The sequence below is a fragment of the Peromyscus eremicus genome, chromosome 13, assembly GCF_949786415.1.
Source record: "Peromyscus eremicus chromosome 13, PerEre_H2_v1, whole genome shotgun sequence".
NCBI classification, from domain to species: domain Eukaryota; kingdom Metazoa; phylum Chordata; class Mammalia; order Rodentia; family Cricetidae; genus Peromyscus; species Peromyscus eremicus.
Window position 1 is genome coordinate 8,811,856 of NC_081429.1, and position 20,122 is coordinate 8,831,977.

The window sequence follows — 20,122 nt, forward strand, 5'->3', positions numbered from 1 at the left end:
GAGATAAACACTGCTCCAAAGCACTGCCCTCTCACAGATCACCAGGGCTGTGTAGCCGCTCAGCTGAGACAGCTCCAGAACTGGGGAGTTCTGGGAAGCCCTGGCACCTTCAGACAGTGGGCTCTGATGGGTAGTTTGGGAAACGGGAAAATGGAGTCAATGTGTGCCTCACACACAACAAGGAGAAAGCTACCCGCGGATGGCAGGTCATCATGCTATGCATACTTTGCCCTCGTTAAAAATATGTGACATTAATACCAACAACAGAGGAGGCAGCTAAACCAGCTGAGGAGACACGACAGTGCCACGGGAACTCACCAGGTAGCCCATGGAACCACATTTATCAACGGTCAGCTTCAGTTTTGGTACTAGTAATACCAGCTGTGGGCTTCTCTCCCTGCTTTACCATGTCATTCTGCTGATGTGAGAATCTCTATACTGTTGTTACAGCTCATTCACTTTAAAGCTGGTCTCAAAATAGCCACTATGCTTGAAGAGATAAACCTTTACTTTTTTTTTTTTTTTTTTTTTAAAGAAAGAAGCACTAAAGCTGAGCAGTCATGCAGGCTTAAATCCTTAAATGCTTAAATCCTTATACTTGGGAAGCTAAGACATAGAACTGCCACAAGTTTGAGTCTAGCCTGGGCTACCTGGTGAGACAACTGTCTGAGGTGGAAAGTCACTAAAGCTTTTCTTACATGCTCAAGAAACAAAGTCATTATTTTCAACAGATACTTAGCCACCCTAAGCTGTAAAGGCAACAGAGGGTGTTCCTTCTCTGCAATTTCCAAGTGGAGATTCTGTACTGTATCTGGCTCCTGATGGCTGGACCTTGTAAGAAGCATCCAGGCTCACTATACAAAGCCACAGACAGCCAGGACCCCACAGGCCTAGAACAACCTAAGCGGAATGCAAGGTGCATGGGTCCATGGGTCATGCTTCCATAGGAGACCACGGGGGAACAAGGGCTGTGGCAGACTGAGCTTCGTGAGGAGTAGCAAAGGCGTGGCCTGGTGTCCTGGCACAAAGGCGACATCACTCCCACAATTAACCACTCAGGGACCCAAATCCCATGGCCAGCAGCGCTGTCCAAAGCCCTGCCTGCCTATCCTCCCACGTGGCTTGCCCTTGTCTAGGTAATGGCCATACTCGACACAGTCAAAGATTAAGGTTGCTTCTCTTAGCTTTCATATCCAGGGGTTTTTTTATCTGCCAAAAAATATGAAAACATTTCACAACAATTCAAGCATGCAAACAGTAAAGTCTGCAAAGGACATAAAGTAGCTATGTTCTATAAGCTTGCTTTGCTTGGCTGTTAGATAAAATTTTACAGTACCAAAGCCCACCTTCAGCATCATCTTCTAGCACCCCCTCTCCATAGCTACAAGCTGACAACTTTCTCATACACTCTTTATATGACTCTATGCCAGCAATGTATGAGCACACAGCTCTCAACTGTAACACAGAATTATTTTGTACCTGCTGCCATTTAATTTTGAAGTGGCAACAAAATATTTTAACTAAAAATGAAGTATATGGTAAATGTTAACAAATAACAAAGTAGTAGGCAGGTATCTGGTTTACTCTTACAGCTGAAAATCCTTAGAAAATAGACGGTGTCCTGAAAGTACACTAGTCAGAGCAACAGCGCCATCTATGTTTAATTTGGCAAAATTACAATTTACACATGTCCCAGAAAAAGTTAGAAGAAAGCTTTAAAAGTAATCCGTTGTCTATTCTGCAGTTTACTTAAACCTGGAAAATTTCCACTCTTAGCAGAGATCTCGGAGATGAGGAGAGCCACATAACACATCTCCAGTAAATACTTCTCAGATAGGCTATAGAGAACACCCTTCATCAGAGCTAATTAAAATAAAGGCACTGCGAAGCCTTTTTTGACTCAGAACACAGAGTAGCTAAGGAGAGCTCTGCTCACAGAGTACTTGGTTCAACTCTGCAGCTGGAAACCCAGCTGAGAACAATGTACCTGCCACACCAGGGTGCAGCTATGGTGTGGTGACCACAGTCTGCTGGAAGCACTATGGATAGACAGACCGCTTTGAACAGACGGTCACGGGCGCGAAGACAGAAAAGAGGAAGACGACACTTGAGGTTTTAAGACTAAAGATTTCTCCATTAGCAGAATGTGCCCTTTCTCCCACCTTTCACAGCCTGGCTTTGCTTCCCCTGGGTTGTAGTTCTGCCTGAAACTACATGGAGAGCTCCCATCTGTCTGCACAGTACCAGATGGGTCTGGAAACGGGCTCCAGAGGCAGCAGGTGGGGCTCCATGGAAGCTGGGAGGTTGGGGAGGAGTGAGCGCACTCACAAACCTAACTGAAATGAAATAGAAATCCTCGAAAGCAATAATTTGGTCAAGTTCTGGACCAATGAGTATAACTGGCAAGTGGCATGTTTACAGTAATTATCTCAGAAAATTGATCATAATTTTCATTCAAGAAATTAAAGTCAACACAATTACCATTGTAAACTGCTCTGACACTGCAGAGGACACAAGACAGGGAAAGGACAAAGCCACAGTCAATGGAATGAAAGCGATTAATTGGACGCTGTAACTTACAAACTGGGGAAATTACAGGACACAGCTCTATACCCTGATAACCATAGAACTAAGTAATTACCAAAATTATGATTTTTAAGCATGGGATCAGATTAACACGTGTTTTATTTTTTATTTTTTTTTTTTTTAGCTGAGGACCAAACCCAGGACCTTGTGTCATTTTAGTTGTTCCTCGGTCTCCCCTGTAATTCTTTTTGTTGTTGTTGTTTTATTATGTATACAGAAGAGGGCGCCAGATCTCATTACAGATGGTTGTGAGCCACCATGTGGTTGCTGGGAATTGAACTCAGGACCTCTGGAAGAACAGTCAGTGCTCTTAACCTCTGAGCCATCTCTCCAGCCCTAACACGTGTTTTAAATCGCATTTAGAAAATAACATGGTATTATAATCCGTGGGAGGTCAAAAGCCAGACATACTCCCCAATGTCAGTAAGTGTGTCCGGATCTCAGGCAGTCCTCTTTTCCTGTATCACGCTAGCTTACACAGCAGTGTGATTCTGCCCAGCAGTGACGGATCGTAACAAGCAAGGATCACAGACATTTGTGTGACAGACCCACAGAATTAAGAGGAGCTGTGGGAAGGTACTAAGGTGACTGCATAGGCTGTGAAGAAATGAAGAACACTGGGGTTCAGCCAATGACAGAGGCCACAGTTCCTGAGCTAACCCAGGAACAGAAATGTCAGTGTGTGGGAGCACTCTTCATAGAGGCGAAAGAGGAACTCCCTTAACTTAAAGATAAACAGAAACAGCTGAGAGCAGTTAGTAACAAGCGATCAGAAGAAGAGATCCAAAATGAGGGCATCAAAGCAGCATCTCACCACACTGGAGTGCATCAGCTTCAGAGTGGACGGTGGGAGAAGGGAGGGTTGGCATGAGAGAGAGGGGCCCAGGTGAGTACTACAACCTCAGCCATGAGCACATGACAGAGCAGGGCAGGCAGCCACGGGCTCAGAGCACAACAGCAGCTCCACTTCCCAGAGTTCAAAACACTAGAATCTTTACACAGCCCTCACATGGACTGGAGCCACAGGGCCTTAACAGGCCAAGCTCCCTGAGCTGGGTCTTCTCACTTGAAAAGCAGACATTCCATGGAGTACAGAGGACTTTCCTGCATACCCTCCTGATGGCACTGCCATATGGTAGCAAATAGATTTCAGAACTGAAGGTCAGACAGTGATACAGTGAAGAGAACTTGTCAAGCAAGGTTAGAACCATAAAGTAGGTGTCACTAAGGTAAACTTACCAACATACATGTACAATGTGCACAACACACATGCAAGGTACAGACAACAAAGCCAACAGCAACCTTTTAAAAAGAAGGGTGCTAGCCGGGCGGTGGTGGCGCACGCCTTTAATCCCAGCACTCGGGAGGCAGAGGCAGGCGGATCTCTGTGAGTTCGAGGCCAGCCTGGGCTACCAAGTGAGTTCCAGGAAAAAGGCGCAAAGCTACACAGAGAAACCCTGTCTCGAAAAAACCAAAAAAAAAAAAGAAGGGTGCTTTAGTTACTTTTCTGATACTGTGATAAAAACCACCATGACTAAAAGCAACTTAAGGAAAGTTTCTTTGGCTTAGGACTCCAGAGAGAATCCACATGGTGGAGAAGGCATGGCAGAAGTCAGCAGGAGCAGGGAGATGACAGGTAACACCTTCAACCACTAACGAGTATTAGAGAGCAAACTGGAAGTGGGGTGAGGTTCTGAAGTCTCAAAACCCACCCTCAGTGATGTACTTCCTCCAGCACGGCTCTAACTCACCGAACAGTACCACCAGCTAGGTACTAAGTGTTCAAATACATGAGCTTACTGGGACATTTCTCATTCAAATCACATTCTACTCCCTGGTCCCAACAGGCTCCCCTCAAGACATTATAATGCAAAATACATTTAGTCTATTTTAAAAGCCCCAAAAGTCTTTTTTCAATTTTAACACAGTTCAAAAGTATACTCTCTTCAGATACTCATGGCCATTTTTAAACTGTGACTCCTGTAAAAATCAAAAAAGCTACCACACCCTCCCAACATACAATGGCATAGAATACACATTTTCATTCCAAAAGAGAGGAGAGGGCATTTGAGAAAATACTTGACCAAAGCAAGACCAAAACCTACCAAGACAAACTCAGGATCCTGCAGCTCCATGTCAGATGTCTGGGACTTCAGTTGGCTTAGATGGCTCTGCCCCTCTAGTTTTGCTGCCTCCAACGTACACATAAATTTCTTGGGCTGGTTCTATTCCTTGCATGCAGCTCTTCTTGACAGACACCCCATAGCTCTAGCATCTCCAACATTCGGGGTCTCTAATGCAAACGTTCTTGGCTTCATGCAATACTCTTGCATGGCCTCCTGTCCTCTTGGGGCTGGCATTCTTACAGGGACTCCCCTGCCACATGCTGCCTCAACTCGCAGCTCTCTGAAACCACGGAAGAATCCCTGGCGCCTCAACCCTTGCGTATTTCATGCCTCTAGAGCCCCACCGTAGATAACACTGCCAAGTTCAGCTGCCAGCTGGGGATGGCCCCTCCTTGCCTTCAACCACATTGGTATGTTGAAGCTTTCTAGAGGAGAAGCCACTCAAGCTTCCTCCAAATGCAGAAGCTCAGCTGGGTGGGGTCTTATCTTCTGGACATCTTATTCCTTCAATGTAGAACAGGTAGATTCTCCTTTAACTATGCTAATCTCTTTAAATAATAAAAGCCTCTCTTGAAAGAGATGCCTTGTTTACAAGCCTTGGTTGTAAAGATTAAACCTCCTAATGCTTTTTTTCCCTCCAAATTATGTATGTTCTATTTCTTTCTGCCCCACTTGCTCTTTTTCAATGTAGAACTATGTACGGATTATTGATAATAATCATACTAAAGACTCGATGTTATACTGTCTTGAAATTTCCTCTGCCAAAGAGATTAGTCCATTATTTAACTTCAGGCAAGTTCTCAGGACGAGGGCAGAAGGTAGCCAGATTCTCTGCCAAGATATAACAGCTGTTAGTCAAGTCCCTGCTTCCTCTGAAACCCCATGAGCCCTCCACTGTCTGTACTACCCTCAGTGCTACTGATTTCCAAGTTCCTACTAGAATAGTCCATTAAGTTCTGCTTACTAAATTCAACTGCTTTTCTAGTTTAAGCATCAAAACCTTCCAAATTCCTCAAAACAAAATAAACAAACAAGCAAACAAAACACAGTCAAGTTCTTCATAACAACCACCCACTCTCTAGTACCCAAACTTCTAGGACAGCAGGGCATAAGGTCATGCAATCAGGAAGAAAAAAATGCCTACCAGATTACTAGGGGTGATAGTGAATGGAACCATTCCTATTTCCACCCCAATACCTAGGGGTGATAGTGAATGGAACCATTCCTGTTTCCACCCCAATACCTAGACTTGGCTAAAGGAGTAGTGCCAGATACCGAGTGCTGATTCAATGCATATACTACTTTCCGGAGGACCCTGAAGAGAAATCTTCACAGTGAGCAGAACTATGGGCAGTGCAAATGGTTTAACATTTTACTTGGAAGGAGAACTAGCCAGATGTGTGACTGAATGTATATTGATTAATGGGCTGTAGACAATGGTTTGTTGGGGTGGTCAGGGCTACAGAAGGAGGAAACTACTACCAGCTTGTCCTCACTCTTGCTAGCAAGTTCATCTATCCTGTTGCTGCAGCATTTATGCACTAATATTAGAACCAACATCTTCAGGATTCTAATGTGTACTTCAGACTCTAGGAATCCTCCAGGCCTTGAGTGCCAGATTGGGACTACAGAGAACAGCCTCATGGATTGAACACCTACCCGACCGAGTCTTCAGTCCCTCCAGTGAGAAGAGCCATTGCTGGACTATTAGAATGGCATCCTATAAGTCAATCTAATCTCTCTCTCTCTCTCTCTCTCTCTCTCTCTCTCTCTCTCTCTCTCTCTCTCTCACACACACACACACACACACACACACACACACACACACACACACCATTTCAAGCAATTATAGGCACCCCATGGTATCCACAGGGTGCTTCTAGGGACCCTGTGGATAGCAAACTCTAAGAACACAAAAAGCACAGTACTGTCACACAGCCTCCATGTTTCCTGCCGTATACTTTCAGTAACCCCCACTATGGACACAAGCTGTCACACCACAAAGACAGAAAAGTCTCCACATACTCAGCAGTCACAATTTTTTTAAAAAATAACTTGGTTGGTGTTGTGGTAGAGTAGGCTAACTGCCCTTTTCTTAGAACTGATAACAATTACAATATCCTAAGAGATTATAGCTTGCAGAGAGTGGAATAATGCCAGCAATACTGTTAGGGAGAAAGGGTGCTTCCTGCTGTCAGCCACCTGCCCTCCTGTAGAATAGCAGTGGACACGGATGAGCTGGGAATGACAGGAAAACACAGCAACTAAAAATGTGGTTTTTTTCCCCTAAAGTATGAAATACTTATACATAAGTAGAATTATATAAAACGATCAGTTCATTTCAGAGAGGGGGTAAAAAAGAAAACTATGTAAGGAGTAGAAAACAGGAATCATGGAAACATGGATTCCACTATTACTGCTCACTTTAACATAAAAGATCCAAACATAGACTATCAGATGACATGAAAAAACAAGACCCAACTATTTGCTGTGTAAGAAAATGATCTTAAATTGAGACAATTTAAAAGTAAAAGAATGAAGAAAAAGATACCATGCCTATGCTGAGAGCAAAAGTGTCTTTAATATAATATTTCAGACAGAGCAGAGTTCAAAACAAAGTAAAGTATCAGGCACATACAAAGTGGTATTATCGAATTAGAAGATGTAAGATTCTTCTCAACAAGAATCAAAACACAAGGCAAAAATAAACAGGCCTCACTGGAGACCCAGGAGAGCTGGCGCTGCTTGGGCTTTAACCCCATTTCAGAACTGACAGATCCACAGGGGACACAGATGACCCGGTCACCACATGCCTCCACTTCATCAATAGGCAGACTTAGCATCCCGTTCCATAGCAGAACCCACAGTCTGCTCAATAGAGCATGTACCAAGGCATAAATAAGACATGCTTGCCTACAGAACACCCGAATGGAGGTAAAAAAAGAGAACTAGGCAGAACGTTTGCAGATCACACCAGGGTTATGTACGGGGGTAGAAGGATAGATGGAAAACTCCAGACACAACAAAATGACACACTCCCAAATCACATGTCAGCCAAGGAAGTCTCCAAAGAACTCTGAAAATATTTTCCCTTCATGAAATTAACAATGGTCCTTATCAAATGTGTAGGCTGCGGGAAGAGTAGTATAAGAGGGAAACTGAGTGGACCAGGGCTTTGTTAGGACAGAGGGTCTAACTCAGCTGTCTGAGATCTACCCTGGGATGCTGCAGAGAACAGCTGAGACCTAAGGAAGCAGGAGGAAAATGAAACAAGCAAAAATCATCAGCTAAAAACAAAGCAGCAAATGAAAAGACAACGCCTAGTTCTTTGAAAAAGTCACCACCAGGAAAAGGAGACTCACAAAGGCACATAAGCAACCAAGAGGAACATAAGCAAGACAATTTTTTTCTTTTGTTTGGGAACAAAATGGCAGGTTTTGATTTTTACTTAATTATACTGTATCACTGTGTATACATATGCACACTTTAATGTTCCTGTGTTTGTGCAAATGCATATGCATATGTGTGTGTTGCTATGTGTGCAGAGGCCAGAAAGCAACACTCAGAATCTTTCTCATTCACTCTCAATCCTAATTTTTGAGATGAAGTCTCTTACTGAATGGATTTGGCTATACTGGCTGATCAGCAAGCCCCAGGGATCTCCCTGCTTCCAAACAAGCATGCACAACCACACCCAGCTTGTTATGGGGGTGCCTGCACTCCTAACTTAGGTCCCTTACTAAGTCATCTCCCAACCCTAACTGTACTTTTTAACAGATAAAATATTTACTGGCAACAGTTTCTACAAAACTTTCTCAAGACTTTGAGAAAAAAAAAAATCAATAGTTGTAAAATGTATTTATTTGTACAGTCTGACCCAGCAACAATTCTTACAACTTAAGAAAGTAACATGGAACCAAAGAAGTGTGCACAATATGTGCATTTTTATGCCGTGAATATGAAGGAATAAAAATATTCAGAAAGATCAGTAATCAAATAAATAGTCAGTGAATTCTGCTTTATCCCAGAGGTTAAATAAGCTTTTCCTATTGAGGACCAGATAGTAAATGAGAGGCTTTAAAACTACACAGTGACTATGCTATATGAGTGGGTTTCACTGACACATTTCTCATGCACAACTGGGAGCGCTGTACAGTTTCTGCCACCTAATATGCAAATGTAAGAAGAGTCTGAGCAGCTCTGGGGTGATCTGGCACACAGACCACTGCTATGGATATTGCTCTGTATGCTGTGAATGTGTTGCTCTGATTTGGTTGATAAATAAAACTCTGATTGGCCAGTAGCCAGGCAGGAAGTATAGTATAGGTGGGATAAGCAGAGAGGAGAATTCTGGGAACAGGAAGGCTGAGTCAGGAGTCGCCAGCCAGACACAGAGGAAGCAAGATATAAAAGTACTGGTAAGCCACAAGTCACGTGGCAACTTACAGATTAACAGAAATGGATTAATTTAAGATATAAGAGCTAGATAGCAAGAAGCCTGCCAAGGCCACACAGTTTATAAATAATATAAGTCTCTGTGTGTTTACTTGGGTCTGAGCAGCTGCAGGAGCTGGGTGGACACAGGAAAACTTCAACTACAGACCATAGTTTGTCAACCCGATTCATTTATCAAGTTAATAGATAGAAATGGCATATACAGGTAGCCAATAAAAATAAAAAAACTTCAATGTTTAGTAAAATAGGGACGTGTTTGTGATATTCAAATAGGATATAAACTGTAAGACAATATCCAGAAATACATAAATACACACTGCACTGACTGGAAACCCCACTCAACTGTCAACTCTGGTCCTGTGACAGCAGGAGGGCAGGTAATTTGGCTTTTGATCTTTGTTTCTCACTTCCAAAGACAAGCAGATGTGCCTGTGCCCTATAGTTACTTCACCTTGCTATCTGTACATCTTTTTTCTGGGAGCCTAGCCTTGAGCAGCTTAATTAGTGCTGCCTCATGCTACTAGCATGAGCCCACTGCCTCATCTTTCTTCACCATTGGTGCCACAAATCCTATGCCTTCCCAAGAGCCTGACTGCTTACTTTTCCTTAAAAATTTATTGTTGTGCAAAAAAAGTCACAACTCACATTTATTACTTTTTGAAATAGTAACAAACACTCCTGTACTTCTAAGTGTGGCTTAAGGATGTGTAAACAAAGTGTGGCACATGGCAGGACCACCACTTAATTCATGCTTGTGAGTAGGAGAAATGAAGAAAATGCATAAGGAACACTAAGTGTAGATACAATTTTACAAAGATATGAGATCAGAGGAAAAGCAACATCAGACATCACCCTCTGTGCCTACAGACATCACAGCGAGTGAGGAAGGATATGAAGACAGCCATGTAAGAGGAGCAGGAAATGCTAAGGTAGCTGATGGAAGGAACAGCTCCTCTGAAAAGCTCAGGTGATCACAAACCACTCATGTAGTGAACATTTCCAAAGCATCAAGGGAGCACACAAAAAATGAGTGTTTGAAGAACTTGAAGAGCTCACAGCTGAGATGGGAAATCAGATATCCCCACAGTTGAGCAGGTGCTGAGGTCCCAGAGATGCTGAATCAGATACAGAAGGGTGTCCCTGTCACCAACAGAGCCTGTTAAACTCTAGGGAGGAAGAGAAGTTGGATTCTTTGTCTTCCTCCAAAGGTCTACATGTTCTTGGTGCCATCACTGGTCTATAGCTGTGTGCTCTTTAGGACCAGCCCTTTGTTTCCTGGCCACCATGAGCTGAGGGCCTATTCTACCACATGTCCACCATGTTGTACTGCTTTGACACAGGCCCAAGCCATACAGCCAAATGACCATGGTCCCAAACCTCCAAAACCATGAGCCAAAATAAGCCTTTCTCTTTTATCTGTCACCATGACAGGAAGCTGACACACTGAGATCCACTTGCCTGGCACCCTCAAGGAACACCTCTGACCCAGTCATGACAGGATGGTCTCTGGTATCAAGTGTCTCTCTTAATGAAGAAAAGTCTCTTTTCCTCTGGAGCCTTTTAAATATATTTCCTTTTATGACATCTGCTTCTTTCCATTCTCCATCTTGTGCATCCAGCAGTTGAGACTTCCAGGAGTACCTTCTGTCACATTGCCACATTTGCAGCAAATAGCAGACTACAACAAAAACAGCCTCAGGGAGCTTCCCAGCTAACTTCAACACTGCAGAGAACCCTGAGTTTCTAAGGTACCAGAGGCTCCCTCTTGTTTCTGCTTCACTGTGTCTATCAGCAAGCTTGCAGCCTCTGCTGGACTGTGGTGTGCATCCTGAGAAGGTACTCCTCCAGGCTGCAGAGCCCTCATGCAGGACCCACAGACAGAGTTGGGTGCTTCCTCCCCTGGCCAGGAAGATTCAGAAGGAGCCTCCGTCTTGTGTTTCGATGGAGGATACTAGATTCTTTAAAGAGCCTTTTTCAGAGATGCAGTTCTATCAGCAGGTTTCTTTCACTGAGCATAAGACTGCTGCACAGTGGGTCAGTGAGTCTATGGAACGGAACATGTGTGAACTCTATACTTACACTTATTTTTCTTTTCTAGTCAGCAAATTCAGTCTCATGTTCTGCTTAGCGCTAAAATTTCATAGATGAAGAAAGCAAGGCACAGAGGTTCAAGTGACCTGCCCCACATTCTGGCTAGAGCAAACCCTATCCCCACCCTGCAGTCTGCTGCAGAGATGCTAAGCTGTGTCTGCCTTACTCAGCTTTCAACATCCATTCCAACCAACGAGAAAAGTAATTTGTACCTAACACTTGAGTCTGATTACAAGTTGAAATCCCATTAAACACCGTGCTGTGAATTAGTACACTCAGCACGGTGACTCCTGCCCCCACGTGGATCTGTTGTCGCTGTGACGCTGCTCTGGTGACGGAAGGAAGGAAAAGCTGCCGCACACATCCACTGCAGCCACCCCACACTGCTGGAGACTGAACCACAGCATCACAGGCAAGTAAGTGCTCTACCACCGAGCTTATTGCCCTTGGGCAATACATGTTAGCGAGCTGGCTGTGCCCTGGACACAGGAGACCACAGCTCCACTTAACCCACCAGGTGGAGAAAGCACAGTTGATCCATCCTCCACACTCTCAAGGACCAAGGACACCGGCATTACTGAGGAGGCACCCCCATCATAGCCCCAGGCAGGGCCACCGAAACGGTCACAGTCATTTACTTCCAAATACTGATAAGAGAGACTGAGCACCAACGCCATTCTGGTACGGGCAGCCCAGGAAGAGTCAAAGGGACCACAGTTGCAGTGCCAAAGTGCAAGGCCCCAGGCCCAGTATCAGGGCAGTGGAATGACTTCACACAAAGGCATACCCCAAACACCATGGTCCCCATTATTTTAAGTTAATAGGCCGTAAGGCAGCAATGTTGGTGTAGACTGGTCTTCCCAACCACTGGAGAGGCATCGTGAGATGATCACTTAGACCTATGAGTGTGAGACCAAGCTAAGAAACACAGGCAACCCCTTTAAAAAGGGGGGCCCTAAATATTGAAATATTCTGACATGTAAGCCAAACAATTAACAATGCTTTCTTTACAAAGTCATTCCTGAATTTGTAGGAATAGCTATAAAACAATGAAAAGCACCTCCTCCAAGAATCTCTCCTGTATGCGCATCTGCATGAAGCCTGTGTAGGACCTGGGGTGGCAGGTAAGCTTCCTGTGCACTGGAGTCCAGCTGGGGGCCAGCAGCACAGGCTTGGCAGTAATCAGAACTGGCTGGAAATCTACAAGGTCAGCGGACATGCTGAGCACAGGGATCACCCCTGAAATGTCCATGGGAACAAATTCCAAAAAGTCAGGGCACTGTGGCTCAAAAGAGGATGGAATGGGAGGCTTAGTGTACACAGGTCGCCTATGAGAGCCTAATATTGACATGCCACAAAAGGCTAATAGGGGAAAGGGGTGTGGGCTGTGGTAGGAGGACTGTACATAGGCAGATGGCCTCCCTTCCCATACCTGTGGTCTGCTTCTGCCATGGCTCCTCTGCCTGCCCACACAGGTTTAACTGTGGGACTACACCCCCACCCGGCATGCCCCTGCCTCAGCTTCTCCATCTGTTGCCCCTCTGACACCTGGTAAGCTTCAGATGCATAAGGCTGAGTCCTACTTCCTTCAGGTCTCTTCATGCAAAGGTCTACATACCCTGCTCACTCACACTCCAGGACTTAGTAGTGGCCTTTATGATTCAATAGTTCCACGACCTGGTTTGCTCTGCTTCTCCCACTAAAATGTGTCTCTGCTGAGAGCAGAAATATTATTTGATCCCTATAGTCTTTCAAACTAGAACCATGCCTGGCACAGGGTAGAAGCAAAATAATGCTGGAATCAATAACAACAAACAACTACACACTGAGCCCACTAGAGAATTCATGAGTTCTTTGGAAGGGAAAGGGATAAAGACCTTAGTACTTGCTGGTGCAGTTGACAACTAAGTTGAAGCATTTATTACTTAAAATCTGTCTACTTCTACAACATGCAGCAGACCCCTGCAGTATACTCCAAGGAGTAGTTTGTTCCTGCCCCAACAGCTTCCCCAGTGACTCACCGCAAGCGCAGGTGGTGAAAGGAAACGTCACTCTGTTTAAGCCAAGGCCCTTTGTTGTACTTAAGGTATTCAATGTCCTCTACCACCTAAAACAAGAGAAAGAGAGAACCTCATTTTAGAATTGTGAATGAGGCAACACTGTAAGGTACAAACTCTTGGCATAAAAGTCAAGAACAACAAAATAGTAGGACTTGAATGCTGCTTAGCATGATGCTGCCTCATCAACACCCCAAAATACCAAGGGGACAGAGCTGCTCTGAAGACCGGAAGAAAAGTAAGACTAGACGGAATAGCCAGCATTAAGGATAGACTACTCTTGTCTTCCCAAATAAGTTCCTTCTAGAAGGAAAGAGCCACACTTTTGAAAAGCAAAGGAACCTGAACACTAAGACATTCCTGGAGAGTCCAGGCCTCAGTCCTGCCCTTTCACAGAGGCAGTATTTTCATGTTCAAAGCTCTTCGAGAACACACCTAGCTCGGCCCGCACTTGAAGGCTCATTATTCTAAGATACATACCATCTAAATAGATATCAAAACACCAATCAAAAGGTATAAAAATAAACTGAATACAAACAAGGACCAGGAAAGTAATGAAACTAGCCTTTCAGACCAAGTAGGATAAGCCAGGAACAAGAATACTTACAGCAAGAAGCAGCAGAGCCACGCTTAAACACAGGCTCCTTCTGAAAGCAGAATGCTCTTCCCTAGTGGGAGAGCTCACCAGGTCCCCTTCCTCCCGCCCTTTGTATAGAAGAACTGAGCATGCAGGGTGCTCAGAGCCACCAGCTCTGCAAGACCCTTCTGCAGGACAGAGGGGCCGGAGCTGGCACTTAGTCTTGAATTCCTATGCTTCTTATTATTTACTAACTTCTGACCTTCATTTCTTTCTGAGATGGGGTCTTGCTATTGAGCCCTAGCGAGCCTGGAACTCATTATGTAGACCAGGCTGCCTCAAACTTGCAGTAATCTTCCCAGGTGCTGGCAGCTGAAGCCTTCGATACAATGAATAAATTGAGAGCAGAACTCCTGTGGGAGATTTGGTGTTAGTTTTTGTCATTGTCCACAGGGTCTCATGCAGCCCAGGCTGGTCTAGAATTCACTAGGTAGCTCAGGCTGGCCTTGAACTTCTGTTTCTTTACTTTAGTCTTATGTTTTTTCAACGAATGGATATTTACTTACCTTAATACCATGTAAGAATGACCTTTTCCCTCCTATTTCACTTTTTATTATTACACTGAAGGAACTGGCTTTGCCAAGCTAAGACGGTCTCTGTGTTGAGGCCGATGCACCAGAGAGAACTCACACTAACCGGGTGACTTGCTATTTCTTGGATTAATGACACAGAGGTTTTGTTACTGTACATATGCTTTTGTACTTGGGAGAGGAGATGGCCTGAATTACTCCTTTCAGAATTTTCTTGCCTGGTTAATCTGTTAAGATTAACTGGAATTTCACAAAATGTAGATGTAAGGAAACCAGTTCTCTTTAAATGACTAACTTTTCCTCTGAACTAATGCAAGGTGCAGCTGTCATGTTCTGGGATACATACATGCCTTGAGGCATTTTGCATCTTTGTCATCTATGATTTTAAGATCCTATGAACAAAACTATTTTTTAAAAGAATCAACAACTTGATGGCTCAGGGAGGGTGATGAGCAGGGCAGATTCTGCTGTTTGATTTAGGAGCACCAATGCTCCTAAAACTAGTAGCAATCAAACTCAACATGTGGTCTGGGAATCCTATGCATCAAGTTGAATAAGATCCACCATTGGCTAGCATCGCCCACCTTGATTGAGTTTTCAGATTCCCAGGTACTGTACACCAAAACTTCACACTGCTCACTGTAAGACAGAAGGAGAGGCACATAGTCAGCATTCCCAGGTAGAAGGTCTGTACAAATGCCCAGCAGCCACTAGAGGCCCTGCTCTGTCTGACACAGCACCCCCATATCCTGTCACCTGGGTTTTCTGGTATTCATGTCACTGCAGTATGACTGTGTAGAAGGCAACAATCACTTACTTCATTTTTTTTATTCACAATTTTAATTTCTTTGAGAATTTAAACAATGCCCTGAAACTTTTCAGCATCAAACAATCTAACTGTAACACCTTCCTTTACATACAAATACACCTATGACCCTGAGAACCCCGTGGAGTGAGGAAAGCATGCTTCTCTCATGCTTCAACACAGGGACAAGAATGGGAAGACACCAATACTGCAGAAGGACACCGACTAAAAGGATCTATGGACTGTCTTCATGGATTTCCACCACAGTATGCTAAGTGTTTCCAGCAATTTTTCTAGATATCTGCCTGCTACTTGAATAAGAATGCACCTCTTCTGCTAAACTTCAATATGGACTTGAACAGTGACTTATTTTTAGCATCAAGAATTTTAAGGATATAACAGTAGGGGGGAAAGCATTTAAAAAAAACCACCCAAACAAATTCACAGAACCTGAACTGAAAAGTCTCTTGTTGTCTCTGCAGCCCGAGGCAGTGATGGGGGGAGAAAGCACTCTGGGGTATGGGGCTCCCTGCAGTCTCTGCAAGCAGCTTGAGTCCTGCATGTCAGCACTGTGCCGGGCTCACCTCATCTCTGGGAGGAAGGTGTTCTTGTAGGCATTCTCGATGTCCTGGAGATAGGCAGCGGTGATCTTCATTTCATGTGGCTAAACGAAAGCAGAGAAACCCGAGCAGGAGGCATTCAGACTTGGTTTCTCACTGAGTGTATGTAAAGCAGGACCACAACTGGAGGCAGTGCTTTTTCCTAAGGACCTACAAGCCGCAAGGGCTTCAGGGACAGGTGGGGGAGGGGGTACAGCCAGCGAGAACTATTCCTGGACTACAGAGGAACCCATGTCATGATCTCCTCTACACAGAGCAGGGTCAGGACAAAGGTCCCCCTGGAAAGCTCCGCCTGCCTTTCTACTGTGCCTCACATCACGTGAAGGCACCAAGGGACCAAAGACTGGGAGGCCAACTCTCTCCCACCTGCCTCCGCTTTCTCCTGCTGCAGAGCCCTCTCTACCTCTCTGCTCTTTCCCTTCTTCCCCACCTCCACGCACTCTGTCACTTTCACTCCCCCTGCATCTGAAGATCATTTTAAAACATTTTAAAATTCAATTAAGAGTGGACAATTTAGCTGAGATTCATCCTTTCACCCTGGTTCATCCTCTGTGGCTTTTTGTTGATTTCCTTGCTCACGACAGGGCTCCTCTACTAGAGCGTGAGCTGCTGGGGTGGGGAACTCACCTACTCAGTTAGCACACTGCCCCAGCACCCTGTAGTCTAGTACATAGGTACTCAAGAAACACTTGTGGGAAGGAAGAGGAGAGGGAGAAAAAAATGATTAGGCCTACTGTTTTGACTTATAGAAATAAAGAAAATATTCTAAAACTGGATTGTGATGAAAGTTGCTGTAATTTGCTAAGTTTGCTGAACATCAGTTGTAAATTTCAACTGGTGCATGTAATTAAGTACAAATTCCATTTCACTAAAGCTGTTCAGAAGAAGAAAAGAGCCACTCATTTTCTGAGTGTGCCTGCCGCCCTGGTCCCTGGACCAGGCACAGGAAAATGTGACAGTCAACTGCACTCTGTCTACAAAGGTGAAGGGGACTGACTCTGCACCCGGGAACTCCAGCACAGTGGGTACCACGCAGGAACTGCAGGCACTTCCGTCTGACAGACCACGCAGGCACTTAGTATTAACAGGTGAGGGAGGGGCCAAGGCACTGTAGGGGTGACAGGGAATCACTAGCCATGGCCAAAGTGAAACAAGATCACATGCAGATGGATCAGAAAAGATACACAATGTAACATAAACACTCAACACAAAACACCCATCGAGTTTACACAGCAACTGAAAGGCCATCCAAATCACTTTCATCTCTAGACAACAGGACACGAGACCTCTTAGAGAAGAGGAAAATCCAAGCAGGGTAGAGGAGAAGCTCACACTGCCTCCCCACAGGAACGGCTCAGTGGACAGATGTGTGCTCCTGGCTGGGACCTCCCGCACGTGTCTCCTGCCCTGTAAAGGTCACTGGGAATTGGCACACGCTGATCTCAAAAACATGGAGACGCCTGACTCTCATGGGTACTGACTTACATTTTCTCTCTTCTGGATCCGGCTCTGTATCTCTGGCACAGGCACATCGACATAGATGACTACGTGGGGTGGCAGGTACTCTGGGAGAGTGAGCCGTTTCACTTCCTTGTAGTGGTCCACACCTGCGTGAGAGAACCCATCGTCATCAAACTCTAGACAGCTACAGGCTTCTGGCACATGGGGATCTAAACCATCACCCTAACCGCTGCACACAGGACAGACTGAGTATGTCTTCCTCACTTCCTAGGCAAGTTGGAGGCACACCAGTATTCTCCTTGTATGTTTCTGAGCTGAGATGCATGATACACCTGCTGTGTATCTATTTCTTTATGGTGCCCTGACCACACCCACATAAGTCTAAGGAGAAAGCCAGGCCTTGCTCTGCTTGCAATGTACCAGCCTTGCCCTCTGCTAAGGTCATGGACTCCCTTGCTTCCTATGCTTCCTCTCCATTTGCCTGCTTATTTGTGCCAATATCCCATCCCCTAGGCCTCTTTTCCCTCACTGGATGTCACTGACTTTAGCCAACGCACTTTTCCCTGTCCTGGTACTAATATGACTGGTCTCAGTCACCAACCTCACACATGTAAAATCCGATGGTCACCTGTTACAGCCCTGTGGCATGGCCAACCCTCTCCTACCCTTTGGCTATTTCTGTGCACAAGCAGCCACGGAGCTTTATCCTCTGGGGTTTCTGCTTCCTCAGTAATTATACCTAGGACCTGGTTACCACTCTGTTATCACTCACGAGCATTACCAAGTCCAAACAGGCCCGCCTACTGTCAGTGCTGACCCCAAACTACACCTGTTGGATCTATCCCACAGGCCTTAGCAGCATGAGTCTGCCTTTGGGGATATCCTGGGCTAACTCCAGAGAATTCCACACCCACGATACCCACACAGAAACCCACTTTGCAGCCTACTGACTCCTCTCCATTCTACAAACTGGTCTTCCTCACTCTCCTGCTGCGCTTCTCTAGGAGTGACCACTGTTCCCTCTTTGTCAGCTTAAATCTCCTTAGCAGGTAACTCCTGCTGCCAGTGCGTCCGCTAACCCAGACCACCCTGTTCCCTTCCCACTTCCTCCCAACTGCCTCCTCCCCTTGGACTTTTCCTCACCACACATGTTCCCTCCAGACATTTCTGTGACCACCTACCTACCAAATCTTCCTTCTCACACTTAAAATAAATGCTCAGTGGTCCCTCAGGACTTCCAGAAGCTATCCAAGCCTCCTGCCCTCGAAGGCCAGTCCTTACTTGTGCATTCCCTGCCATGCTCTGCCACCCTACCACCACCCAGTCCCCAGCCTGCTGCTGACAATGCCCCTGTCCTCACTCTCTCCTGCACTTGGTAGATGATCCCTGAAGGCCATTCACCACAGGAGCTGTCCCTGGCAATGACCCCCACTACCCCGGTCACATGTCAGCCAGGTCCCCGGCATGCTCTTTCCATAGCATTCTACAGCGAAGCTGAGGGGTGCTCAGGGATGCTGTGCAGCCACCCATTACTTCTGCTGGCTTAATGCCCTCGTCTCTAGGATATCAAAAGCCTTCCTTGTGTGGTATCCCTGAGCATCCAGGCAGAGCTGTGCTCACAGTAGCCCCCAAAAATACCTGTTGACCAACCTCAACTGCTGCTCGGCATGTACAGGGCAGGCTGCCCCTGCCAACTCTTTCTGCTCCACACACATAGATGGATGACCTCTAGCCACCAGAATACAGCAGAGCCAGAGTCAGAGTCCCAGATTATAGCATCATTTTGCTTGCCTCAGTTTCCCTGACCAAGCATACATCAAGCCATCAAGCACACAGGCAAGAGCCAGACCCTGAAGGTGACTCAAGCTAAGCACAGCACACCTGAACTCCTTACAGACACACCAACCTCCCCAGGGCTCCCGGGCCACCTCCTTTAACCAACAGCCTTTCAGTCTCTTTCCTTTGTCATCTGCCAATGACCCAACCGATGCCAGTGTTCCTAAAATAGGCTCACCAATTTGTTGGAGGGGCAACCGTGCGGGAACAGAGAGGAAATAAAATGGCCCAATCTCATAAAACTACATACCAGAACTGGAGAGTTTAGCACAATTAGCTATACAGGCCAAGGAAAACTAGTGAAGCTGTAGGGCTGACCTGAGGATCAAGGGTCACTTGGGGTATGGCTAAGGAAGCTGGGGGATGGCACCAAGGATGCCACTCTGCTTCAGGGTAAGTGAAGGGACAAAAGATACCTATTTAGGATGACCGGGACAATGGGAGCTTACTGAGCTCCCTTTCCCCGGGGAATACGGTACGCAATAGGACAAAATACCCTGCCCTGAGCCTCTGTGGAGGTATCCCCATCAGCAGAGGCACAAGCACACCGGAGGGCATATTATACAACTCACACTCCTTTCGGATGAAGCCCTGGTTGTACATTGCCTCCAGGAAAACAAAGTCACTGAAGATGGAGCGCTCCAAGACCACACCTTGTCCTGTTGAAACAAGCAAACAAAAAATTTAAACCACATGGATTAAAAAGTACTGCGAACTAGAAATTTCATTTTAGAAATGGAAAACAAAAGGCCAGTCACTTACAGTTCCAGTTCTTACCAAATACATTCAAAGACTACACTACTGCCAGTGGAAAACACCTTTAAAACCACAGTGCTTTTTTGGTTTGGGGTAACTCCATCTCCTCTATCACCTGGGACAGAAGAGGAATGTGGGTTCTAAACTAGCTGCTTCAGTCTC

At 45.5% G+C, this 20,122-nt stretch overlaps 1 protein-coding gene across 1 annotated transcript in view; it reads right to left on the reverse strand.

Moving 5' to 3' along the window:
* The window catches only part of Ndufa10 (NADH:ubiquinone oxidoreductase subunit A10), a 42,285-nt gene that overhangs the window by 15,339 nt on the left and 6,824 nt on the right, over positions 1-20,122 (reverse strand). The window contains exons 4-8 of the mRNA XM_059278147.1: positions 19,777-19,863; positions 17,393-17,514; positions 15,872-15,951; positions 15,067-15,121; positions 13,280-13,365 (exon numbers count right to left, since the gene is read on the reverse strand). Coding sequence (XP_059134130.1) covers positions 13,280-13,365; positions 15,067-15,121; positions 15,872-15,951; positions 17,393-17,514; positions 19,777-19,863 — 430 coding nt within the window. The remainder of the gene's footprint in view (positions 1-13,279; positions 13,366-15,066; positions 15,122-15,871; positions 15,952-17,392; positions 17,515-19,776; positions 19,864-20,122) is intronic.